The sequence below is a fragment of the Oenanthe melanoleuca genome, chromosome 18 (assembly GCF_029582105.1).
Source record: "Oenanthe melanoleuca isolate GR-GAL-2019-014 chromosome 18, OMel1.0, whole genome shotgun sequence".
NCBI lineage: Eukaryota > Metazoa > Chordata > Aves > Passeriformes > Muscicapidae > Oenanthe > Oenanthe melanoleuca.
Genome location: NC_079351.1, coordinates 5,292,849 through 5,320,200, shown reverse-complemented (window position 1 = coordinate 5,320,200; position 27,352 = coordinate 5,292,849). Strand labels below are relative to the sequence as shown.

General features: G+C 40.8%; 1 protein-coding gene across 2 annotated transcripts in view; it reads right to left on the bottom strand.

Annotated features, from left to right (window-relative positions):
- CA10 (carbonic anhydrase 10) overlaps positions 1–27,352 on the bottom strand; it is a 165,351-nt gene that overhangs the window by 114,241 nt on the left and 23,758 nt on the right. For both annotated transcript variants that reach the window (XM_056506184.1, XM_056506185.1), the window contains one exon: positions 16,444–16,518. In XM_056506184.1, the coding sequence (XP_056362159.1) occupies positions 16,444–16,518 (75 nt within the window). The remainder of the gene's footprint in view (positions 1–16,443; positions 16,519–27,352) is intronic.

The following is a 27,352-nucleotide window of genomic DNA, read 5'->3' as shown; positions in this document are numbered from 1 at the left end:
CTGGGCCAGTTCTCACACAGCCAGGTCAGTGCTCTTTCTTCCTTTGCTGAGATGAGGAAGAGCTGGCACAACAGTGAAATTTGGTACTAACATTTCTATTGAAAATATCCAATATGTAGAGTGTACAAAGCCACAAGCTTCTGCTGTTAAAAACAATGATGAATGTTTTTAAATTGTATCCTGTTGGAGATTTGACAAAGAGCTGCTGTGTTATTTTGAACAGAGCCCTTTCATACCAGCCCTGAGATATTCTAAAAATAAGGTGATGGTCCTGCTCCTGGCCATGTGTAAGAGGTTTTCAGTGAAATGAAGTGAAATACTGAAGTGCACAAGTGACAGAATACAGAAAATATATTTAAATAGTAGCAGACATCACGGATGGTAAGTTTTAATACCTAGCAAAACACAGAAATGCTGCATGTCCACTATTCCATGTTACTTTTTAATCCATTTATTTCATAGATACAACTGAGGAACAATCATTTTAAATTGTCTTTGGACAACACAAAGTCCAGAGCAAGTACTTTTGTACAGATGTTTTAGGACTTCTGTTTTCATTTTCATTGCTTACACTTCTGTGCCCCAGAGGAAAAAAAAAATTACAATTAAGTTGATGTAATAACATGAATCAGTGAAGTAAATGCTTATAAAAAAATGTTTAATGGAAATGGATTTGGTATTTCTTAGCTTGAACTGCAAGAATGGTTTACTTAGGATCTGAGGATACAGCAAGGCCTCTAGTATTGCTTTAATAGGACTTTTCCCTTGGTATTCTTTTAATTATGACATTTTAAAGCAAAATTTCAAGTGTGCAAATACTTTTATCTGAAACCCTGGTTCGTGATACAAGTTTCAAGATAGGATTAGTCTTGATTTTTCTTCTACTCAAATAGGAAGATGCCAGACTAAAATCCTGTATAAGACTAAGGATGTTCATTAACAGAAAACAGGAGCTCCCTCTCTGAAACTCCTGATTTTCTCTGTGTGTTGAAGGATGAGTTCAAGTAACTCAGAACAAGGGCCAAGGACAACACAGAAACCAGATCTAGAAAGGTACTTGTTCTTTAAGTTAGAATGTCATCCAGCTGCCATTGCAAAGTGACGTTTTTTGCTTTGGTAGATCTTTAGAGGAGAGCAGGGCTCCCTGAAGACAAACTGGTGATGCCACAGCTTCCATTGCAAAGTGCTGATTGGGGTTAAGACCCTGAACAGCAGAAACCAGTGGCTAAAGCCATGTAAAACAGCAAGAAAATGGTTGCAGGCAGAGGCTGGAGGAGGGCACATGCACAGGAGACCCAGCTGGAGTGCTGACTGCCTGTGCAAATATTGATTTGGGAGGCTGGGAGCGGAGGAGGAGGAGGCTGGCACCATCTGGGGAGGAAGCTCTGCTTGTTTCCCAGGGCTCAGGGATCAGGGTGTGCTGCCCAGGGTGCCAGCTGGCCTGCTGCCACAAAACCATCTCTGGAGCCTGCCCATGGAGTCACAGCACATGTTCCAAACAGGAACTGCTCACAGCTCTTCACTGGGGAGCAGCAGGATTCCTGTCCACAGCTCAGAACTTCTGGGCCCCTCCTGACTCTTGTGGTGGGGCCATGGCTGTGTGATTCTCTGCAGCAGAACTAGAAGTGTTTACTCAGGACTTTTGTCTTTTCTCCCATCTTGCTGGCTTGCCCACACTGAACACTTCCCATGACCTATTCCTGAAGAATACCCAATTTACATAATTTTCCATATTCTTGAATTCTTCCGTTCCTTGAGGACAGGTGATGGTTTCTCATGTTACCTTTCTGTTCTCTCAGAGAAACAGGATTTTATCTAGTAGAGAGAAATGGAACCCTCTTCCTTATTGAAGCAAGAGCTGAACCTTGAGGTTCCCTATTGTGTGTTTACAGCCACATTTAACACTCTGAATGGCAATGCTGTGCAGAGCTGGGGAACAAAAACCTCAGACATGCAGGATGGTGGTTATTGCTTTAAGACTGGCATGCTTTGGGATGCTTTATAACAAGGAAATCTTACTTCATTTTATTCAGTTAATTATAATCAGCTTAAACATGGAGATTAGAACAGGAGCTACATAATTATACATAATGTGTACCTACAAACACATGGACTGTAATTCTTCCTGATCAAATTCTAACTTCTTACCTCATTACTATCATTTTGGTTGTGGTAGAATTCAGAAGCAATTCCCCACACCCAGATTATTCTCCACAACCTTTATACTGAGGTAAAAATGGTGATAAGATTCTCAGTCCCTCAGACTCCAAATTTAGAACAAGAAATACCTACAGAACACAGAGAACTCAGCAGGTGATTCATTTCCTGTTGAATATGATTCCTAAAAGCTCAAGTACCTCCAGAAGGTCACTCCCACCTTCAGAAAACATACACAACAACTTATTTTTAGAATTCTGTAGCAATGCCTTGCCCACACAGTAAATTGGACATATGTTCTTGAGATTCAGCTGCCAGTTTTGTTAAAGAATTCTGGTCTCACTGTTTTTACTAAATAAAATCTTGCATTTATTTTGGTCAAAGCAAAAACCCAATTCTGCACAAAACCATTGCTCATGGACCTTGCAATGAGAGCCAAGTCTGCTGCTGACATTCCTGTGCTTGGCTGTGGGATGCTGCTCCTCCTCCAAGCACATTCCCAGCTCCAGACCCTGCAGCTGGAAAGGGTGCTGGGCTGAGCACCTGCTGAGAGGCACTGCTGAATCACAGAGTGGTAACTTCATTTCTGCTGCTGCCTTTGCACAATATGGAAATGTTGTTCCTCCATCCCAAACATCCTCTCCCTTTGCTGACTGGCCCCAGTGGCTCCCTGTGTCTGCACATTCACCAACCCATAACTGAGGGAATGAAACTCCCAAACTCCTGTGATCTTTTATCAAATTTATTACCTGCAGTAGATTCCATACTAGAAATGTGCACAAAATTTCTTGTGTAAAGTTGGGATGTATTTTTTGTAGGTGAAAGTAGAATCAGGCTGGTTTGAGGGTTCAATGACTGATGTATTTTGAAATTTAAAATAAACTCAAATCCCCAGTTCAGCTATCACTGAAAACACTGGTTTGGGTAAAAAATACTCTACATGATTTGCAAATGACAGAGTACAAGCTATTTAAAATAATGATAAGAGTATTCTGAAAGTGTGTGAAGAAACTAGAGCTGAATATTGTGTACAGTGTAGTACCTGGGGTGGTGAAATTACAAAAAAAACCACCAAACAACAGAGTAAAAATTCTTTAGGAATAGTAAGAAATGGGGGAGAAATGTCAGAGAGACATTGGAAACTCCCAAGATGATCCACCTTCTGCATCTACAAAAAAAGAACAGTTTTCCCAATATTCCTTGGCTGATACTAATTTAGAATTAGATATTATATCCTGATATATCCTGATTTCCTGTGGCTTTTTTCTAGAAAACTGATTTCTAAAAGCCCAAATCCTATCAGTGACATATTCACAAAAAATGTTCAATATTAAAAATAAGGGGACAGACTCCTGAAAAGACAATACTGGGAAAAAATGGTTTGGCATCCCAATAGTCATTTCAATTCTTAAAAGCAACTAAAAAAAAATAAAAATCCAACCTGAAATTATTTGTGCATTGTCATGCAAAGACCTTGGCATTCAAGGAGCACTTTATCCTTTGCACATCATAAAATTCAACTAATTAAGCTCTCTCTTGTAAAATAATTTATATTTGCTGTTCTTCAACCACTAGATTAATTTTTACCACACATGAATTGTTTTCTGGTATTACAGAAGGCTGTAGATAAACGTTTTGTATATCAAACATTTGAATCTTAAATGTGAAAAATCTTTATAGGTGTAGGTATATATACAAATACAAATGTGTCTGTATGAAGCTCAACTGGAAAGCCATATGGGAAGGAAGATGGTTCTAAAAAAGATGCTTGAAAAAACCCCAAATCCCAATATCAGCATAGAGAGAACAATAACATCAAGGTGTTAGAGGCTGGTGAAATGTAATATTGTGATCTTCTCTGGCCACTGATGTTTTGATTTGCAGTACACAGTGGCTGGGTCTGTTTGGAGGTTTTGGTTGCAAATATAGGAAGCAGAATTTGATCATTTATTAGTGCAATGCCTAAACATACAGGAATTTCTGCTTGTTCTTTGGAGCAGGTGGTTTTATGGAGCTCTGCTGGTGGCTGAATGTCTCTGCTGAAGCACTGGGGTTTAAGGGATGAAATATCCAACTGAGCTCATGAAAAGGCTAAAGTTTGATCATTCCTGTTAAGCTTCTAGTGAATTCAGACTCTGACAATGAACAAATCTGGGCATTAGCTCAGACAGCCAGTGAGGAGATGTAAATTTAGTTGGGATTATGTCCATCCATAATGTGAAATTCTCTATGTATCTACAATTCTGTCCATTCATAGTATGAAATTCTCTCTAAGTTTCTTTCATGTGAAGTATGGCAGGGAGAGAACAGAAAATCAAGTTGTTCTGTGACAAGATTACCCACAGCTATATGGAGGTGAGGCACAGCATCATCCTGGCTTCTCTTAAAATATGTCACGAAGTGAAGAGGCAAGTTAGGGAGTGAAAACACACACCAAATTTAGTCTCTGAATAAGGACACTTGAATCTGGTTCTATTTGTTAAACTACTGCTGTAAAAGGAAAGCAATTCCCTAAAATATGAATTTCCTGCATATTCAACACTACAGTATGGAGGACTGCTGTGAAGCTCAAGACAGTTTTAGAAGTAACATCAGGAAGAGCTTTGGAATAATCACAGAAGAGCATGTACTGGGCAGATCCTGGCTATAAAAGCAGATATTCCAAGCCACAGAGAGGGACATTTGGAGGGAAAGTGGAGCTTTGCTTTACTGACACAAGACAGGAGGTTTTGTGCCAATCCTTTTGCCTTCAGTACAGAAAAGCATGATAGAAACGTTCACTGCCTCTCTCTGCCCAGGGATGGTACAAGGCTGAGCTGCTGTCAACTCTTTAGTGTATAGAATGTATGGAATTGAGGGAAGAAGCCAGCACAGCCCTCTGCCCGGTCCCACAGAGATGATGTCTGCAGACAGGTCATGGTACAGGATTTAGTGCCCTGCTCTCTCAGAGGCAGATGTTGCTGCAGTTTCATGCAGTTTGGGAAAACTGTAAATGTGTGATTGGTAAGCAAACCACATCTTTAAAACATTTGTGGAAACATTTCCTTACTAAAGCCAGCTGACATTATTCCAAGAGCTTTGTATTTAAGAGCCTGCACCTCAGAATCCCTTCTCTTCCAGTTAGGATCAGCATGCTCCACAAAATCCTCAATGTAAATATATTGCACAGCAACACTATTCTGCACTGAGTAGCTGAAGGTGTCTTAATGCTCATTGTGCATGAAAACCAATGCAAACTCATACTGCAGAACAAGGTCAAGGCAAATTGAAAATTAAATACCAGTATCTCAGTGACAGCTTCCTGAAGGGCACATTAGAAACAGTTTACCAGAAATCTTTCCAGGAGCAGGCAAGAAACAAGAGCATCTTTCACTTGATCCCATTTCTGCTGCCTATAGTTCTTGAAAGTCATTCAACTTTCTTTGGATTTCCAAATGTGGCAGGGTTTAGGAGCTGGGGTGGTTAACTAATTCTTGAGTGTTTTTACCCCACTTTCAACTCCTTAAGAGAACAGAGGAGACTCTTCCAGGCACTAAAGGTCTTACTTAAAGATTATTTAAGTCCTTTGGAACTTTACAGACAGAATTATGAGGGTCTTCAGTAGGTGCCTCCTGGGATCTTCTTACCTTTTTGCCTAAGCAAGTGAGATGCCAAACTCTCAGAGCCTTTTGGGAGAAGCTGTGGATCTCAGATACTTCCCTTCTTTTCCTTGGCCAGTCATTTGTACTTTAAAGAACTTAAATAAAGTTTGCAGATCTGGCCATCAATCTCAAAAAGCCACTGGAACTTAAGACTGCTAAACCAGTTCTGAAAGTGAAAACTGTTAGAAAAAAAAGTTCCTGTGTTTCAATCTGCACTTTCTAAATCAAAAAATGTCTGTGAAACGAAGAAAGTTTCTTTTTCTTCTGCATTTTGTAACGTTCACATTCTGGAGCTCCTTCATGTCTTTATGTTTACAATTTAGTGGTATTTTAGGCAGAGTTTAAATGCAAAAACTATGCAAATGTAAAGTGTATAAGAAATGGATACCAATAGCCATAAATATTCATGGCTTGATGTAACAAGCTGGGAGAGTTTCTGAGTCATCTTCTACAGTGATTACTTGGAGCTCTGTTTCATTCCTTAAGCAAGTATCTGAGCCTTTCCAAATGAAATTTATTAATGTATTAATTGAGAGAAGGCTGTGAAAAGAGTTGTAACAGAATCAGCAACAAAGGACAAATAATGGCAAAGCAGGCAAACCTGAGAATAGGAGAAGAGCTTCATGTCTTTTAATTCAATGAAATTTTTGCCACTTTAATTAGTACTTTTCCCATTGTGGTTTCCCTGAGAGGTGTAGGAATTGAGTCATATCTCTACACACAGTGTAGTGACTGGAAAAAACACAGACCCTGCTCTAAGTCAAGAGAATCACTTTATTAAGCACACACCAGTATTTTTATGTTTTTTCAGTGTACAAGTTTAGGATCAAATTGTGCAGCCAGTGGTTAGGGACTAACCAATCACACAAAGAAATGGCAGAGCAGATGTTTCTTGCTCGTTTATCTTGGACAATCTCACACATCCCACAGAGCTTCCATGGCCCAGTGTCCTGGGCTGTTTAATCAAAGCATTCTCACACAGGTATTGATGGCTGCAGATGAGCTTTGGGATGCACCTTCTCATGGGAAAAAGTGCTTAAAAAGGTCAAGAGGAGCAGCTGCTTCAACACACAATTCATGTCACAGCTCAACAAATATGTAATTTTCATCTTTTTTTTCCCCTCTTATTGTTTTATTAAACCAGGAGCTGCATGAAGAATAATGTAAAATGAGTTGGGAAAAAGTATTTAAAATTCTGTCTAAATAGGAATTTTCTCTGGACTTAACTGGGAGAGTAAATCCAAGTCTTTGGCAATGAGAATGATGTGACCATTGCCCCAAGTCAGTTAAATGGAAGGACTTCATTGGTTTCAGCAGACTCTGGGTGAGGCACCACCTTCTCCCTACTGCACTCTCTAAAACTAAACCAACACAAGTCCTGCCAGAAAGCAGTGAGCCCATAAACATAAAATTACAATGAGCAATAAAACCTTGAGAGACTAGTTTAGCTATTGCTTTAATTTATACTCCTGTTAACCAATTTTAAATGCACATTAAAATACCAAGTAATTCTGAAGATGTCAGTGTGTGGATAATAGAGCCTGCCAAGGCCATGCAATATAAGTGTTTCAGCCACAGCCTATTAGACTTCAGTCATTCATTCTTTATTTTGAAGATGTCCAACTGCAGGATAGGAAAAGCAAAATGGAATCTGAACTCCCTCCTGGGAAATGCCCTGGCAGGCACTGGGAAAGGGAATTCTGTAGCCATGACCTACATAGCCCAGTTTGGAAATACAGAAGAGTTGACTCCATAATCTGAGATGTTCTCTCCTGTGTCATATGCTGTATTCTGAGTCACATAGGACAGCTAAATCCTGCATTTCTAAATTGGGACTAAAGCTGGGAATTAGCTATCAGCCCCAGCTGCATCCTGATCTGGCTTTAACTGCACCTGGCTGAGGTTGGGAGGAGCAGCTCCTCTCAGGGCTGAGCATCCTGTTCACCCTGTACCTGTCAGTGCTGTGTAACACCAGCATGCTCCCTCAGGTTTAATCCTCCCATTCACCCCTCTCCTCCACGAGAAACAAAGGATTCAGTATTAAAATGTGATTTCCTCAAAAAGCACATTATTACTGGAATTGCAGTGTGAACACTCTAGGACAAAAGAGGTGACACTGCACAGCTGTGGAAATAAGTAATTTCACTTCACTTAAAGAACTTGGAAAGAGATGGTTTTAAATAAAACCATTGTAAAGGGAATACAATCTTGTACATATTGATTTTTATTTTTTTTTTTAAATAATCAGCTTCTGATGGCCTTTATTCAAGGGATGTAGCATTTGTCTCAGCAAGCAAATCCCACTGTTTCCAGTGTGACCTATTTTCAGACAAAAGTAATAACCTAGGATTTTCTAAACTGGCAGCAGCTCTTGCTTTTGTAGCGACTACTTCAGCCAGACTTGCATCCTAATTATTCTAGTGTAGGAACCACATGATCCCTGGATTTCAGAGACTCAACTAAACCCAACTTGACCAATTTTATTAGCAAGGAGGAAAAATCCCATCTCTTCCTCTTTCTACTGAAATGTTACTGTTTTACTGCAAGTGCTTTCAGCCCTTGGGTTTGATTTTGAGCTGGAACAAGTGGCAGTGGAATGGGCTCTTCCTTGACCTGGACACATCCACCCTCCTTCCTGCCTTCCCTCTGAAGTTCCAGTATGAGACAGTGCCAAAATGTCACAGCAGACAGTAATCTGTAACATTCCCCAGCTCTATGAAGGCAGAGGCAGCTCTGGTGGTGCCCTTGCAAGAGGTGCCAGCTCCTCAGTGCCCATCCTGCTGGGGCAGCTGCACTGCTCCATGCCAGCAGCCACAGAGGGCTGGTTCAGAGCATCTGCAGCAACATTTCTGTCTTTAATCAACAGCACAGGGGGCCAGGCAGACCAGCCCGATGGCACAGGCACATCTGAACAGGCTGCTCGATTCTCTCCCAGCCTCCAACTGCTCTCTTGAACTCAGCTTTATCCATTTCTCCATCCCTACATCTCATTTAATATTTGTAAAATGACCTCTCTGAATAAAGACCTTCATTCTTCACCAAAACCCTCACGAGAAACTCATAGGTATTAAAGACACAGGAAGAATAAATTAGAGGAGGTCATAAAAGGGGTAGAACATCTATCAGCTACCTGCTTTGGTGTCAAGTGAAGAATTTCCAGTGTGACCTGGTTATTTTGTGCTCCATCCCTGAGTATTTTTCTCTGTGCTGCAGGCTCTCAAAAGCTGCAGGCTGGGCTGTTGTCTACAAGCACCTGTAAATTGCAGCAATGCCATTTGCACTGCTGTAGTTAACGACCTGTCAGGTTTCCCATTATGATGTTATGCTGTTATTTTCAGGGTTTATGTCCTGACTATAAAGCTGGACTGCTTGGTCTGGAAGCACTAATGCATTTTTTGTATGTTTTATAAATATAAAATGAAAAAGTGCCCTAATATAAAATAAGTCTCTATTCAGAAAGGTAAAAGGTGACAATTTTAAGTAATATTTTCAGTAATATTTCAGCTAGAAAGAAAACAAAAATCAGTAAGATTCAGGAAGGTTCCTTTTTTGGGCAGAGTCATTAACCATAATAATGTGATTTACAGCTCACAGGGGCAGCAGGTACCCAGATATGCATTAAGCAGGTGACTGTATTCTATGGTGAGTTCTGAGAGGATAAATCTTTCACTGACCACAAACAGCATATGCCCAGAAATGCCATGATGGGGGGATGTTATAGGATATTTGTATTTTAATCTGTGCAAGTAACAGCAGTAAAAGTTATCCAAATAATAATTCCACATCCTCCTAGGCAGGCAGATGTAAATGGTGAGCATGGATTTTGCTGCTGAATATGTTCAATGCATTCATGATTCAGTGAATTCACAAGTGACCTTTCCAGAGAGGTGTTACATAGGAGGAAACTGTCACTAAGTACAAATGAGCAGTTTCAGACTATTAAGTCTCCTGCAATCCTCTATTTGAGGAGTTTGAGGAATCCTACACATACACACACAGACTTTCAGAAATAAAGTCAGTTTAACAGGTTACTGAAGAAATGCTATGATCAAATAACCCCGAATCCATATTTACAAATTAAATCATAGCTGTCTATTAGGAAAGTACTTGCATAGGTAAGACTGATTTCCTTTTATTTTTGATTTCTTAATTAGTAGGGGACAGGATTTGACAGAGAGGATTTTTGTTAGTACCAGAGAAGCTTTCAGTGAGAACAAGCACCAGTTACTCTGTGTAACCATGCACAGAGCAGTGGTTTCACAGGAGTTTATTTTAACCACAGATGAGGGTGTAGCTGTAGTGACCATGTTTTCCTTCCTTTCTACACTAAATTGCACTAATGAGATGTACAAATCAAAAGCTGCACACTGTGTTTATATAAAATCCTCACTGGTGCTGGGTCCATCAGAATGATCTTCCTGAAGTCCCTGTAATATGCTGATGTGAACAGTCTCAGTGAAAGAGGAGGTGAAATCCTACCTGACAATTGCAACTGTAATTGTAGTACTCTTAAAATGTAATTCTTCATCATGGTATTTTACAAGAGTAATTTTTGTAACTGGGATAATGTCAGGAGGAGCAGCGAGTCCACATCTTAGTGCCACTCATGATCCCCATTTGTGTGTTAGATTGCAATCCCTTCCAGTTTCATCTCATCCCACACAGATTTATGGCAAAGCACCTAAACAAACATAAGCTGGAGCATTGTAACCCTTCTCTGATTAAGTACAATTACATTCCCCTGGGGAAGAACATTATTAGCTCAGAAAAATACTATTCCTTATTATTCTCAGTGACTTCTTTCTCCAAAGGACACTAACTTATCTTACACTACACATGAAAATCTATAAAGAGGGGTTTTTATGTAGGAAATGATGATTGCTACTGTTTTGCACAAAAACACATGCACACCCACAAGAAAACTACTACTACAAGGTAATTAATAGCCAGAGCTCCAAGTCCCCTCCTTACATGAGGAACTGTGGCAGGTGTCATTACTCATTTTCAGCTTGGATTATTAGCTTTAAAAGGTCCTTGAGTCTCTGAGCAGCAACTAATTCTTCTATCAGATTTCTTTGTGCTTCAATTCTATTACTCTAAGTCGTGGAAACCACTAAAATGTCCAGTGCCAAGGGGTGCCAAGAACTCCTGAGATACCCTGAATATTGGCCTGTCAAGGCTTAAGGTAAGATAAAACTTTTTGAATATATCAATACAAATATCCAGGTTTGCACAGGAGCTTTGCTTCTGGCCCTTGGAACTTTCCTGAATAATCCTTCCAAGTAATTAATTATGAGCTTTCAGTTATTAATGACTCAGCCACAGACCACTGTTCCAACTGCTTGTCATGAATATCACAGAATGCTTTGAGTTGGAAATGACCTTAAAGATCATCCAGTTACACCCCCTAAACCCTTTCCTGTACACACTGGTATTTATCCTTGGAATTCCTTCTCTTGCTTTTAGGTCACAGTGAAGAACAAGAAAATAAAGATTCCTAATACTAATCTTAGCCTTTTCATCCCAAACCCCAATTTTTGATGGTCCAGCTAGGGTAGTGCACAGGGATGATCCTTCTTTTCTTATGAGGATGTGCTCATCATGCAATGCTGAACCCTTTAAGATCACTAAGGTGGATTGCTGGCTTTTCACTTTTAGCTGGTTTAAAATGGATTTGGATAATTTAAAAAATAAATTGTATTATATTTGCAGAAAGAGCAGTTACTTTCCCCACAGTACAGGTCTTCAGGGTTCTGTAGTGATTGCAAACACACAGAGTGTAGGACACCAGATGTTTTGGATACTGCTCTCTGGGTATATGACTGTCCAAATGGTATTAAAGCTCTTGAATTTCCTCCCAGCTAGAAGCCATCATCAATGCAGATTTTGGTAGCTACAGTTGTACCAAAAATTCGTGGTGCTTAATAGTTCTTTGTGCTTGTAACCCATATTTAGTGTCAGTGCAGGGTAAAGAGCATCTGCTTCAGGATAGTGGGAAAGAGGATTTTCAACTTCATCAGAACTATCTGGAGTACTCCTACACCAAAAATGTTATCTAACCCAGCAGCAAAGTGTGAGGGACCATAAGTGACAAGGATCTGCAAGTCCTGCCTTCCAGGTTTTCCTTCCCTGCACGTTCCTGAAGCAGCAGAGGGGCAGTGCTCAGGTCCTGGCAGGGAACAGAGGGAGCAGCAGGACAGCTGGTGGCACAGCAAGCCCCAGCCTGCCACCTCGTGTGCTGGTCACAGCAAGGGAAGGCTTGACCTTTGCAGTGCCTGGTGGGGCCAGGGACAGGCAGGAAGACAACTTGAATCATTGGGTCACCTCAGGATAACAGAGCAAGGGCCAGGATACATCAGCTACATGCCATTTTTCTGTTGAGGGTACCAGTTGTAACTGAGGAGGAAAAGCCACAGCTAAGAAAGATAATTAGGCTGTTAAAAAACCCCAAACATCTGAGACCACATTAGCAAAGAACATTCCCTCAGCAATGTCCACTCATTATCTGATGGATTTCCTCCTGTTAGCTGAGGTTGGCACTAGCACCCTGTAAAGTAACTTCAGCTTTGGTATAATTGAGTAGGGGTGCCCAAAGACAGTGCCTTCCCTGGGAACAAAACACTCATGTGCTTGTGTTATCACACAGTCAGAGGTTTGGCAGGAGCATTCTGTGATCACAAGTCAGATTTAACTTCCTTCATATTTTATGCTTACCAAAGCCCACTTTCATCATGCTATGAAAAAACAGGACCAGTATGAAAATAATCAATGCAATCACAAAGATTATCAAAGGTCATACACATCTATCTGAAGGAACAATAAGGGTACCAATGGAGTGTGATTGTCCAGGCCACCTGGAAATTGCTTGCACCACTTCAGTGACACAACAAATTCATAGTCATAGCCAAAGAAAAGACATTAAAAAGGTTATTTAAAGGTTTTTTAACCCATCAAAAACTACTTTGATATTCCACACCAGAAAAAATCTATCTAGTATAGCAATAATATAAATTATTTGATTATTATGTAAATCACCATGCATAAAAAAAAGCATTCCTTCTTCATCCTTGAGCATTCCCTGAAGTTTAATTTGGAACCTAATTTGCATTCAATTAACATTTTAAAGCTCTACTTACTTTCTACTTTGTTTGCCTACATGATTTAAATCATAAGAGCAATTCTTTGCTTGTACAACAGGTGGGAGATGGAGAGTGGTTTCTGCACCAGTAGCAGATACACAAATCCAGCCTTGATGAACTTTTTCTCCTGTACTTGAGAATTCTGCATCTCTTTTTCAAGGTTAGGCACCAAGACAGACCTGAGCCACAGTTCCTGTGCTGAGAGAACCTGCCAGCTCTTAATGCTGCCTCCTCTAGGAGCACTGCTGAAGTGAATTTGGGAAAGACATTGTGAGAGATACACACTTTTATCTCATCTCTGCCTAAATCCTTCCCTCCTGTGAGATACACATCACTGACTGCAGCTAAGTGGCTCACAGCAGGAAAAAACCTGTGTCCAGATGAACATTAGAAAGGGATTTAAAGGATTTTTTTCTAAAATTTATCCCAGAATATGGGGAGTCTGGGATTTGGGGAACATAGTGAAGTATGGCTTGATTTTATGAACTGCTCAATGGCAAATTTATACAGGATCCAGCACGTTTTTAGGACTTGACTTAAATGTTCCAAAACAGACTAAGCAGAAAAACTTATGAATGGCAGATTCTAACCCAGCATATTGTGATACACTCCTAACTGCGTTCTTACACAGCTCTCCATGAAAGAAGTCAGAGTTCAAAGAGAGACAGTGACTTTGCTTTGAAGCAGGTGAAAGGTATTCCAGCCAAAGCTGTGATAGACAAACTCCAGCAACTCCTCCTGGAGTGTTTTACCATGATACTGCCCCTAATTAATAATCTCTGCATTTGTGACTGCTCCCCTAAGCAGCTACAGAGCTAGATTCATGTCAATCTGTGTTGGGCTGCAATACAGGATGTGGCCAGAAATGTGAATTCTGTCCCCATCTGTTAAACCAGCTGGGGTAGTGACCCTGATCTCCATGGAGATATCCTCTGCTAATGGGCCATCTTTAAACCAGCTGGGCAATCATCTTTATCTTCCCACAGCCCATCCTCCCTCCAGGAGATATCTCCTGTTCATGGCCAGTGAGTCCCAGGGCATGACTGATAAAATTCCATCATCCCACTGGGAGATGCTCCAGCCAGGGGAGGAGCCAAGCCTTTCCTACCCAGATAAAAACTGAGATTTTGGACACCAAGGTACCTCCTTCCCACTGGATTCCAGAGGAAAGCCAGACCTTTTAACATCATCCCTGGACCTTCAGAGGAAACTGCACCTTCTCCAGGAGCACTGCTCCAGCTGAACCACATCTGCCCCTGCAGGAGGATGCAGCCACCATTGAATGGGACTGTGCCAACACCCTGACTGACTGACGGGTGTCAGCTTGGATTCTGACTCTGGCAGGGTTTGGGATTGTTCTTTGTAATGCTGTATTTCTATTTTAATTTTCCTAGTAAAGAACTGTTATTCCTAATTCCCATATATTTGCCTGAGAGCCCCTTAATTTCAAAACTATAATAATTTGGAGGGAGGAGGTTTACATTCTCCATTTCAAAGAGAAGCTGCTGCCTTTATTGGCAGACACCTGTCCCTCAAACCAGCACACAAATCAGCTGAGATGCCAGCTCCCAACTGCAGTGACAGGCTCTGGGACAGACACTCCTTCCTAATATCTTTGGGGGTCCAGCCCTGGGTCAGGACCAACAGCTGTGGGAAGAAAGCAGCTGGCAGATGGCTGCAGCTGTTTGCTGCAGTGCACATCAGTCAGGAACCCAGCAAGGGCTGCTCAGCCTGCCTGGCAGCTCTCACCTCCCAGGTGCTAATGAGCATCCCGTGTGAGATCTGACAGTGACTGCCACCAGCCAGGATAAACTTAATATGCACCAACAGATCCTTTCTGATGTGTTAGTCTGAGGGCACAGCCACAAATGCAGCCTTGAAATGCTTTAAATATGGTTTTCAAAGGCTCCCAAATCTAGGTGCTGCTGGAAAAAAAAAAAAATTAGTTGTTTGTTCTGTAGAGGCTCGTGGGATTTCTCTCTTCTGCTGAGGCTGACAGGTTGCAGAGCTGAATTTGAAAGAAAGGTACCTCAAATTCCCCTTGCTTTCCTCATGGCTGCTTCAGTGAGCTGTTCATTACTGACTTTCTGGACCAGCTCTTGAGGATTTGTGCTGGGTTAGTCAGATTTTCAAAACATATTTGGTAATTCAGGTTTCCCTCAGAAAGGTGTCCCTCCCCACCATTCTAAAAGATCTTCCTTCCCAGAAGTTTTTGAGTCATCACTGTTTCCTCATTCATCTTCCAAGGATGTTCCTAAGCCTAAATTTCTCACAGTATTAAGATTAGAATACCACAAGCATGAACTAATCACAGGTTTCTTTACATCCTGGCAATTATATTATTTTTCTCAGTAACTTTAAATTTAGGCCTGTTTAGCAAATATTTTTTTCATTCATTTTCTGCTGGGCATCCACCTGAATTGTGCAGCTCAGGAAGGCTGAAATATCTTGAAAGCAGGTGATTATATTCTCCAGGCTTCTTCCCCTGCTGACACTATGAGGAACTAAACATGCACAACAATACACAGGAGTGTCTCTGACAGCCCAAACCAATCCCAAGTAAATCTGAAAAGCTACTTTATGCCACAGCAATATGTAATTAAGCTCCAGGTTTGTAGATTTTCACAACCATTCCAGTGCCAGAAATGTGTGGGCTGAAATATTTCATCTCACTTGCACTAGAATCCTTACCAAGACAATCAGCATTTTGGGAATTTCAGATGACTGTCAGGCTGTAACAGCTCTCACAGCAGTGAAAGGAGCTGATGATGGGTCAAATCTACAGATCCTCAGGAACAGCTCTCACACCAGCCAAGCAATATTTTCTACTCTTATGAAAAAATAAGGATCACATAGCAGTTTACTTGGTGCATTCATGATAAAACTTGAAGCACCACTTTACAATATAAAATACAGCTAATATACATAAATTATTGCATATTAATCTCAATCACACTGAAAGATACTGCACAGAATCCTTCCAGCTGCCTCAATTATTTATCATTTACTAAATCTCAATGAAGTCCAGTTATCTAATTCTTTTTTCACTCATACTTTGTTTACTAAACAAAAATCAGTGAAAATTGCATGCAGTGGGTTCCTGTCCTAATCTACTCTGAAATCTATTCTAAAATTGTAGAAATGCAATTACCTAGAAGTGCTGCAAGATAAATTATTTCATCCAGTTCACAGTAATATTTTCAGTCCCTTTTCCTTTTCTACACACAGAACACACACACTCACAAAGCAGCATCATGTTGGGTTTACTGAGAGAAACCAGGAATGTCACCAAATGTCATTTCTTCCCTGAAAAACAGCCATGGTCTTTGCATGATGGATTAAGAGAAACCTTTCTGTGCTTCACTATAATGTGATGTTGAGTACTTGTCAACCAAAAATCTTTGCAGTGAAAACAAATCAACCCAAAATATTTTCCCCAAATCCCATTACAATAATTCCAATGAAAAAATATTTAAGGAAGGCTAAAATTTTAAAATTACACTTACCAGGAACAAAGCTTCCTTGGACCACCTCCTTATAAGCCCACCAGCCTTCATGGATTTTTGGTGAATTTTGTTGAGCTAGAAAGAAATAATCAAAGAAACTATAAAACTAGGGCAAAACATAGAACTTAATTAGCTAAATTTTAGGAACTTGAAACAGGGTAATGTCCTCTACAGAACAGTTATTCAAATTACCAATTTACAGAATCATAGGTATCTTGGAGAACCTTGTCTCTGTTCATCACACAGTAAAATATACTCTGCTTTGAAGGACTTCATAATGAAACTTAACAATTCAGGTAGAAAATGAGGATTTATAGCACTACCTGTGGCTTCTGTGCCACCTGTAAAGTCAGTATGGGATAAAAATGCAGAGAAAAACGGAGAGCTCAGTGTCAATACCTGAGTCCAAGCTTCTGATTGAAAAGCAGTTTCTCCCCTTCCTTTCCTGCCTTTCCCAATAATCTCTCACCTCGTGTGGGAAGGAGCAGCAGAGTGAACCCCAGCCAATAACATCTGTCTCACTGCTGCACCTCATCCCACGAGCCTGGAGCTCCAAAACCAGGCCAGAAAGGCACAGCCACAGCTTCCCCAGCACTCCAGGGCTGAGGCAGGAATTTGTTTTTTCCATCCTCTCTGGAGCACCCACTCCTGCTCCTCCCTTCAGCCACCCAGGTAGCTTGGCAAGAACATGCTTGTGACTGTGACATGCAGCTCTTCACAGGGTGAGGACAGTGCAGGAAACGTTTCTTGGATCAATATTCTGAAGGTTGTAGCAATAAAAAGCCCAAGCTTTGGATGAGGTTTGCCCCCAATGAGATTTGTTGCCTAAATGATTTCTCCAAAGTCCTGAAAAGTCAAGAGCAGAAAGGTCTTGATTGGTCCAGTTTGCTGTTCTTTGTCATCACTTCTCCTTGTCTTGAAATTGGAATTTCAGCAAATTTTGTTGTCAAAGTGTAAAGTCTCTGTTAATTGGAAGTATTTTCAAAGGGCACACAGACACACAGCAAGACAAACATTCAGCTGATCTCCATAAAGAGAGAAGAGCTGATAGACAAGTATGTTCTGCCTTCACCTGTGTTCTGCTTGGATGTTCCTGTTCAGAACAACTCTCCCTGAGCTCAGTTACCTTGTGCATCATTTCACAGTTTGGGGTTGACTTCTTTTGAAGATGCAGCAATGGGGAATGAAGCAACACGGACCTCCTTATGCATCTGAAGATCCCTTTATTGCAGAAATTCCCCTTTTTACACCTTTAATCTCCCCCAGACATAAAAACTTAACAGAAGAAGGGCAACCACTGGCTGGCTCAGCTGCAGTGCTGCTGTCCCCTGTCCATCCCATTCACACACTGTCCATGTGTCTGTCAGTCACTGACTCTCCTCACTCACAACTCTCACCTCCCAACCACTCCCAACCATCCAGCTGCAGCTGTGCCTTTCCCTCAGAACCTTCTGGTGAGCACCAGCCTTAACACCTTTAACAATTATAACCCCATTTTCCACATTAAGACACTTTCTTTCACCAGGGCCAAGATTTTTTTTTTTTTTTACATAAATATGCAGTTACAGAAGATGCTGGATTTAGCAGCTTTTTGCTGCAGTTTCACTTCTAAATCACATATTATTTACGAAAAAACACAACCACCCTGGGAAAAGTTCCAGCAGTATAATAAAAATTGTTGCTGTCATTAAAAATTATGAAGAGGATGTGAAATTCAGGCTAAAAGGGATACAAGATAAGGACCATTACATACTGTTCTACCAAGCTACAAAACAGTATTTATGATTTAACTGACTGTATATTGCAGAAACAAAAGCAAAGCTGAAGTTAATTAAATGTACTGAGAGAAGGACCAATACACTGCCTCACCAAAATCCAGCCATGCCAGTGGGATGGGGTACATGTGGGTGCAGATTTCTCCTTGCAGGATTGATGTTGTTCCATTAACTAAGTAGTGAGTGTTACACTGAAAGGACTGTTCCACTGTGCACCCTTTACAGTCTGCAGATGAAATTGTCCTCATATTTTAGTTTTTATAACGTTGCCTGGAGAACTCCAACTGTGCATGGCTTGGTTGTGCTAGACTGCACTGTACAAACATTTGGAAAATGGCAAATCCCAACCCACAATCAAAATATATGAGCAGAAAATTGTTCCTATCCAGTCTGAACTGCAGTTTTTTGCATCTCAACACTTGCTTTCATGTCCTCAGCAGGAGAAGTTCTTAGAATGGCAGTAGGAGAGGATACTGAGGACTTCCAACAAAGTAGAGCCATAATTCTTCCACTTAAAATTTCCCAGGAAATTACACTGCATTAAAGTGCATCTTGTAGTCATACACACAGCTCAAATTGGTTTAGCCAGGCAGAGGCAGATGCATTTTAGAAGTGGCTAAAAACATGATAGATAGATAGATAGATAGATAGATAGATAGATAGATAGATAGATAGATAAATAGATAGATAGATAGATAGACAGACAGATAGATTGATAAAAGCAAGCTAAGACTTTGGGTAGGACGAGTATTTTCAAATGCAGCTGCCTAATGTCAGCATTCATCAAAATGTATACAATTGGAAGATATATTGCTTTTTCCCACTCTGGGGCAATCTGAATGATATATGCCAGGTCCAGAAGAGAAGTATAATCCATTATTTGGAGTTTATGTTAAACCAAAATCCAAAGATGCTGACTCTGCAGTTCTGCTTCAGTGGGTTACCCCAATACTTACAATAGCTAATTCCAAAAGGAATAGCAGGAAAAAAAATATTTTGATGACTTTTTTCATATCTGCTGCATTAGTCTGGAACAGGCTGCATGAAATAAGCAAGAAAACTAGATTATCAAAGCTCTGTATTAAATAATTGGATGCCAGTGCAGTTGCTTCAGCTATCAGAGAAGAACACGACCTGGCATCACTCCACACATTCCACAGATATCAGATCCTTATCTCTTCAACTCACATTAAAATGAAACACAGAAAACACAATCCCAAACCAGGGTGTTGTACCTGGCTATATCTAAGGCAGAGGAAGAGCAATGCTGGCAGTACTGCTGATGTACAGAGAATTGAGTCCACTGGGGGAACCAAGAGGCAAAGCAGGGGTTGTGAGGGGGCAGTTAGAGTGACAATCTCCAGTGCTGTGCTCTTTCCTGAACCCTGGAACCTCAATGTTTTATAGCAGTCCAGGCAAAACATCCTGCAAAGTAATGCAGAGAGTGACTGAACACAGATTTCCACTCTGCAGCGCATGTGAAATCCAGCTTTGTGCCAAAGATTGACTTGGATGGAGCCTACAGGGACTTCACTTAAAAAGGGAAAAGATTTATAAAGCTCTCATTTCTCTCAATGCAGAAAGAAGAGGTCTGGTAAGGCCAGGGAGGAAAGTTTGCCTTCCAAAAACTTCTCCTGGACCATCACTCCAATCTGTGTTATGCAAGTGGGCAAGAGGACTTACAAAAGGAGGAAAAAGCTGCTCCCTATTTTTGAAACACAATCAGACCCATTGGATTAGTAATGGTACAAGGGAATACAAAATTAGAATGAGCAGCCATATGGCCAGTCCTTGCTGGGGATCCTATCTGGGACACTCACACCTGACGCACACACAGCACAGGCTCTGCAATTGCTGTATTAAAGCCCATCTGACAGAGTGGCTCTGTGCCTGGGTAAACAGGTTCAACCTTATGGCTCAAGGATTGTTGCCAAGGAAATGGATTCTTCCTATGTGTCACCTCATGACACATGAAAATAGCAGAGATCTCTCAGCATCCTTCTGATTTCAGTCAAACTGCTGCACCTCTTCCTGCACCATACAAAGAGACACGTGGCCTCTGACACTGCTGTGGTCCTGGCACAACACTGCAGCTGGCAGGGGCACACAAAAGGTCTAGAAAGCAATTCTGTACTCCTGAAGAGGGTTAAATATATATTAAAAAAAACCCAACCACAGCTTCCATTTGTGATACCTCCAAGGCTCCTGCTTTTACCACTAAAACCCAGAGCATGGCTTTTGCTTCCTAGAAACATTGGTGGTTTTGCAAGGCATGAAAATAAATAATAAACAAGCCCCTCTGAACAGATGCTGCAGGTTCCTTGCACAAGGAGCTCTGCAGCAGCAATTTTTAGCAGCAGCTGTATTCTGCTATTAGCAGGAACAGTCCAAAGTGACACACTTGTCCAAGTGCTCCAGGATACTGAATGACCTCCATTTGTGCTGTTTTCCCTCCCCAAGCACTGAAATCTCTGGTATCTGAGATTAGCAGCTCTGCTGATACAACACCATTATGTCAGATCTCTTTCAATAAAGCTGCTGCAGAGGAGACAGGATATTTATTTAGAGCTCATATGACACGTGTTGCTTTTATTCTGTCAGATAACTGTAGGTATGTCTCTTTGTGGAGCATAAAATTACAGTCTAAATTCTGCAAGTTGGGCATTCTTGTTTCCTAGTGGCTTCCATGCACAGGCATCATACAGGATCATAAAAATGCACAGTAAATGCAAACAGCAAAGGTGCCAATGCCCCATAAAGTCAGCAGTTAACTCTTTCTAGCACTAAAGTGAGTGGCCTCATGTTTCAAAAAAGAAAAAAGAAAAAAAAAAAAAAAAAAGAAAAAAAAAAAAGAAAAGCTATTACTGGGTCAGTAAATGTATTTTTATATGATCAGATAGCATTGTATTGGATACAGGTACCACGATGCAGATGCTGGAATACCTGCACAGCATTTGCAGTGCTAAGAATTCTTCATCCTGCTGGAATGCTGATGTTGGCATAATATAAAATGCTGTAGTGAATACAGAATGCCCCTCAGTAAATATGCTTATTTGCAAGATATCAACAAGCCATTCTACAGTTACTTGTTTACTTTCTGTACTTACATGAAACACAGAAAGGATTTTATCTGATGGCATCATTCATGTCATTCACATCTGAGCCTGAGCCAAGAGTAGAATCCTGCCAGACCAGAATCCTCCATTCACTTTGCTGCCATTTCACACAGATGAAAAATGCTAGACTGGAGAGAATCAGGCTTGCAGCAGTTAGAAAAGACCTTTCTTCACCTGGATTTTATTGATCTGAGCTCTTTTGATTGCTCTATCAATTATTCTGCAGGTTTATCTCATCTTACATCCTAGAAGTCTTGCTTGTGATAACCTGACTGGTATTGCCCAGGCAATAAATATATGACAACATTTTTTATCATTGTTACCTCTTCTGCATAGTTATGAGATGAAATAGAAAACCAGCTGCAACTATGAGCCATCAGTTTCATAATAAACTTAGTGTAAGGCATTAAGTCATTGCTAATGCTTTGAAAGGAAACTCACAGGAAAATGGCAGATGGCTTGCTGCAAGAAAAATAAATCCTCAAATCTGTGATTACAGTGGTGCACACTGCAAGTGAAAGATATATTTACAAGGTATTAGATGCTGGTGTGATCTTCACTTAGAGACCTTATCCTGGTTCTCTCCCAGCCAGCATAAGCCTAATGCTGAGCTATTTAATGCTACTCCATTTTCCATCAGAGTTCCACAGGTCACTCTGAGCAGCTTCATCACTCTCAAGGTGCCTTAGTCAGTCACTGGTAAGTAATCCAAGACACCTGTGCCTAATGGCAGAGATTAAAATTAGAGGAATTTCCCTGCAGTGTTTCAGAAAATCATGAATCCTAAGAGAAATGCAGTCCTGCAGAAAACAGTACAGGGCAGTTTAAAACAAAATAAAACTCCATTTCCACAATCTTATGTAACACCTGCTTTGAAATTATTTAAAGTAATTCTGATTACTGAATTTTATATGGATACTTTGTGGATTGTTAAACCCAAGGACAGGTTACCCAAAATTTGGAGGGAAGACAGATTTATTCCATCTAAAATATAACTTTCAACACCTTTAGCCATACAAGTACCAGCTCTTGACTCACACCAACAAATGCCTCTCAAAGCAAATAGGATACACATGCACAAAGTGGACCTAGCAGCAGGGGAACTAAGCAGATGCAATTAGCTGAAGATTCAGCCCTCTGTAATTAATATTTAGTTTGTTTAAAACAAGTCTGTACATAATTGCAGCTATATTTAAGATGTTTTTATGCAGCCTTTTTATATTAAAAGACCCTAACAACAGACATTTCAGGCACTAAATAAAGCATCCTTTATAGATGAGCAGCTACAGGACAAGAAAAGTTGGCCTGCTTATGAAACCCACAGCCTACATTGAGAGCATCAGCATACACTGAGGGAGGAAAAACAAAACAAAGGATTATAAAGGGATCAATAAATAAAATGCTTTCATCAGCTTGACCAGATTTTTTTTTTATTTTTTCCTTTTTTTTTTCTGGATAACATTTTGCTCAGAAAACATGCAAATGCCCTTTCATTAAGTTAATACTTTCCAATTCCATAAATCCTTCTTCCTCCATCCCCATGTGTAAAAGCTCTCACTGTTGCTGTGAATTCCAAGCAGTATTCAACACAAGAAAAGCAAATGTGACCTGATTTTATCACATCTGAGGGCAAAAGTAAGGCACTACCATGGGAACTCTGCCCTGGCACAGAGGCTTGACTATTCTGCCTATTTTCTATTTATTGTGATTTTGTTTTCTGATAAGATTCCAATTACAAACCCTGGCCAAAGGGTTAGATTTCATACAGGCAGGCTCATATGGATGCAGGGAGCAGTGACAAGGTGGTATCACACTGTAACAAAGCAACTGTGGCACCCACTGGTCCCCTGAAGATGGCTTTGGAGGAGGGTAGAAATAAAATTATTCAACAGCTTCTCTGTCTTCTGACCTCAATATTATCAAATGTGTTAAAACAAGTTTATGTGTAAACAGGAATAATTCCCAATAATGTTTACGAAGAACTCCCAACTGGACATTAAACTCTCCACCACTAACTCAATTTGTAGAATGTTAAACATCCCCATAAAGCTGCTTTACTTTAAAATAGCTAAAACACATGTCCAGGAGTTAGACCACATAATGTAAAAGATGGTGTTTGCCAGCTAAGAACTTTCTGGAATAATAAGGAAACATTGCACTTAATGTTATTTGCTTCAATTTTTAAAATAATGCATGTCTTGTGTTTTCTTTGGCAAAATTTCACTTCTGAAACAACTGAGAGACAGGAAACTTCTGTATGGTTCTCTCAGCTGTCTGGGAAGGTTGAGCAGCTCTGAGTGAAAGAATACCAGAAGTTTTACCTACAAGTTACTACCAATTAGGGATGCAAGCCTCTGCTTCCTCAGCTCCCACTGCTATCTGTGGTTCATATGACTTTTGAGGGAGGTACTCTCTCCTCCTTCTCTGGCACCAGAGTCAAACTTTCTCCAAAGATGAAGTACTGTAAGAAATAAAAAGCAATTAAATTATTGCTGGAGGGAAAAAATATACTTGTATGGCAGGAATTGGAACATAATATTGATTGCAAGGAGTGGGGGACTGAGCACCTTTCACCTCAGTCACTGATGGCACACTCAGGGATCCCAAACTAATTAATTCAATTTGGCTGTCTCGGTGTTTCCCTGAGTCTCTGATGGGAGCAGCAGCACACCCAGCAGCCTGCTCTGTGTTGTGTCACATGGGGTAGTTCCTCTCCCTTGAGTTGTTTAATTATGTCTGGATATAAAGTCTGAAAGTCTCTATAAAATAACACAATAGCAAGCAGCAAGTTATCTTGTGATACCAACTTCACTGCATACCCTCCACTCCCATCAATTATCAATTTCAGCACAGTTTGGGGACACTCAGCAACTTCAAAGAAATGGCCTCAATATCCTTAAAGCTTTAAAGTTCAATGCATTATTAATGCTAAATTAATAGGGTTTCCTCCAGAAGGAAACCACTAAGTTTCTTCCTGAGCAGCACATACAGTATCGACATCTCATCGGGTTTCTGCCCCCAGCTGCTCTCTGCACTCTCTAAACACAAAGTTTCTCATTAGGAGCAGCACAAGCAATTGGGGACTGTCCTGTTAGCTGCCACAGGCACTTTTTTTTTGTTCTGTTTTCCCAAATCTCTCACTTCAGGAAAGAGTCTTCCCATGCAAGTGTCCAGCATTTAAGTATTTATCACTGCTTGGGCAGACTCAAGGGGTATAAATCAAGGTCTTCCAATTAACCTCAAGAATAATAGTATGGCACCAATATTGGGTGCTTGATTCTAGAAAATACACCTAGCCTTGAATCCCATGGAATTCTACAGCATGAGGAAACCTGCAGTCCAGAACGTGATATGAAAACATTCCAAAGAGATTCATATTACACAGATAATTCAAAATTATATTGCTTAAGCAATACTATTATAACCATTTCCCATGGTTTTGACAAGGACATAACTGACAAAGGGCAAAGGGTGCTTCAGTGTCCCTGGAGGCCTCAGCAGGACTGGAGTGGCACTTTGTGGGTCTTGTACAAACTTCATTTGAGTCAACACAAACTGATGCTGGTGCCTGAGACAGGCAGAGTCCTTTTCTCCTGGCTGACAGCCAAGCAAAAGCAATGTGACAAACAACAGCATCCTTCAAAAGCTAATGGCAAAGGGGAGGCAAAATTATTTTGATTATCCTGAACTAGATTCAGAGTCCCAGATTTTCAGTCATCCCGGGGCAGACAGTCATGGCACTTAATCCAGATCATCTCACAGCTCACTGGTCAACCTAAATCCTCAGCACTTAAACTTAATATCCTGGAGTTTTCTGAGATCACCAAGTTAAAAAAAAAAAAAACCAAACAGGTTTTCTGGCCATATGAGAGGGACCAATCTGTTTTTTATTTATGGCTCAGTATGTGTTAGACATGAGGTGAAGAATTCCTGTAAGGGGCTGTACATGTGCTGCAGCCAGTCCAGGCAGAGGAAGATTCCAGGATGGGAACGTGAGTGACCCTCCACTGGCCAGTGGGGCTGGTGCCCAGAGCAGCTGGAACAGAGGCTGGACAGAGTTTAGAGGAATAAAATGGGTATTTATTGAGGGGCCTTCAAAGGCCACACCCTGGCAGTAGCAGTGCCACAGTCGTGGTCCTGCCTGGATGGCTCCAAGGTGGAAACAAAAGAGAGCTTGGTCAGGAAATCTCACATTTTATAGCTTTTAGTCCATTTAATGTAGGAGCCAACTGTCCAGTTAATAGCCTCAAATAGTGAAGTTTCATCCTCCTTGCTGGCCCACCCTCCTCGTTGTTTATGCTTAGGGCCTGAAGTTTGAAGAAGTTTTGAAGTTTGAGTCCCCAGCAGGAACAGGACTGTTTTGTCTTCACCACCCAAGCACAACAGAAATGCACACCCAAACAGAACAGAAAAACTTAAAACTTAAGGCATCAGGGCAAATGCCCAGAGAAAGGCTGGGAGGAGACCCAGCACTGAAAGCAGTTACCTGCAACACGAGCAGGGTCTGTTGTCTTCGTGTTTCTTGGGGGAGCAGGGGCTTGCCCTCTGTGCACTGCACCCAGAGATTACTTCTACCATCCACCTGTACACAGCTGTGTTTATCCACTGATCTTGGAAGAAATTATTTCCTTCCCACTCTCTGGTCTGATTCCTGAGGCAGCAGTGCTGCTCTGGCACTAGGATGCAGCTATTCTGTTATCCCTGTCTCAGTACTCCTGACTAGAAATAGTGCACCTTGGGCTCCTTCTGAACCAACTGCATTTCTTGGCTTCTTGGTCCTTGCAAGGGTGTCCCCTGTTCATCCTTCTCAACCACTTAAGCCATGAGTCAAAAGCAGTAATTTGGATTTGCTTCTTTTCTCTATCTCCATTTTAGTTCTTAAGATGGAAGGTGTTTCATACTGGCTGTCATGAACCTTCCTGCTTCATTTTCTGGTCTGGAATTTTAATTACTTTCTAAATTACTGATGCAGAAATCCCAGGTAGAAGAAAAAAAAACACCTTCATTTAGGTACACCTTCAGTCTTTTGAGATATGAGACTTTGGATACAGATAAAAGAAAAAAAAAAATTCAGATGCCATCAAATGTAGGAACTTAAAAATGTATCTATTTCAAGAGAACTGTAAGGAGAAATATGCCACTGCAGAGATTTCATCAGGGGTTTCCAAGCTTTCCCTCTTTTCATCTGTGTGGTCCTGTCTCTTCCAAGTCAAAATCCACTCAAGTTTCAGACAGTCTTTTATTCTTGCCAGTAGCAAGAGGAAAGAAATTTTTTTTTGTGAGGGCAAAACCAAGAAACTAGAAATAGAAGTCACAGATTTTAAATGTATGTTTTTCCTTTCTTATGAGCCTGGTGTATCTAAAACTCAGAGTCCTAGTAGTTTTCAGTGTCCCTTGAAAACCAGAGAGCTTTACATCTCTTGTTCAGCTTTTGACACCTGCCCATCAATAATACCCACTGCCACCTTATTTAATTTATAAAAGTACTGAACAGTTGTCCATCTATTAATAGAAATAGATTTTTAACCTTAAAAACCACAGCCAAAATAATATACTCTAACAGCAGTAACTCCTAAAGGGCCAGTACCGCCTTTCAAAATACCAGAAATAGAGAGAAACGTCCTTGAATGGAGCCAATTCAGAGTAGCTTTGTTTCTCTCAGTTAAGATTCTTACTGTACTCACTTCTGATCAGAGAATGCTTCAAAGAACAAAGCAGGGTAATAACCCTGGCAAATTCATTGCTGTGCAGCTGTCTGCAGAACACACCACAGACCCTGGAGACACAGCCAGCCCATTCCTGATTATCCACAAAAACTGCCTGCTGAGTCTCCACATATGCTGAGCCCTGAGAATGGGAACACAGAACAGTGGGATGTGCATATCCACACATCTATTTCATAAACACTGTCTCCTGTACTCACCTCCTTCCCCTTTTTCCAGCCTTTCCCACTCAAGCCTTGGATTTACAGATGAAAATGTTGGAAGTACAAATGAAAAAGGCAAAGAAAGGGTGGAA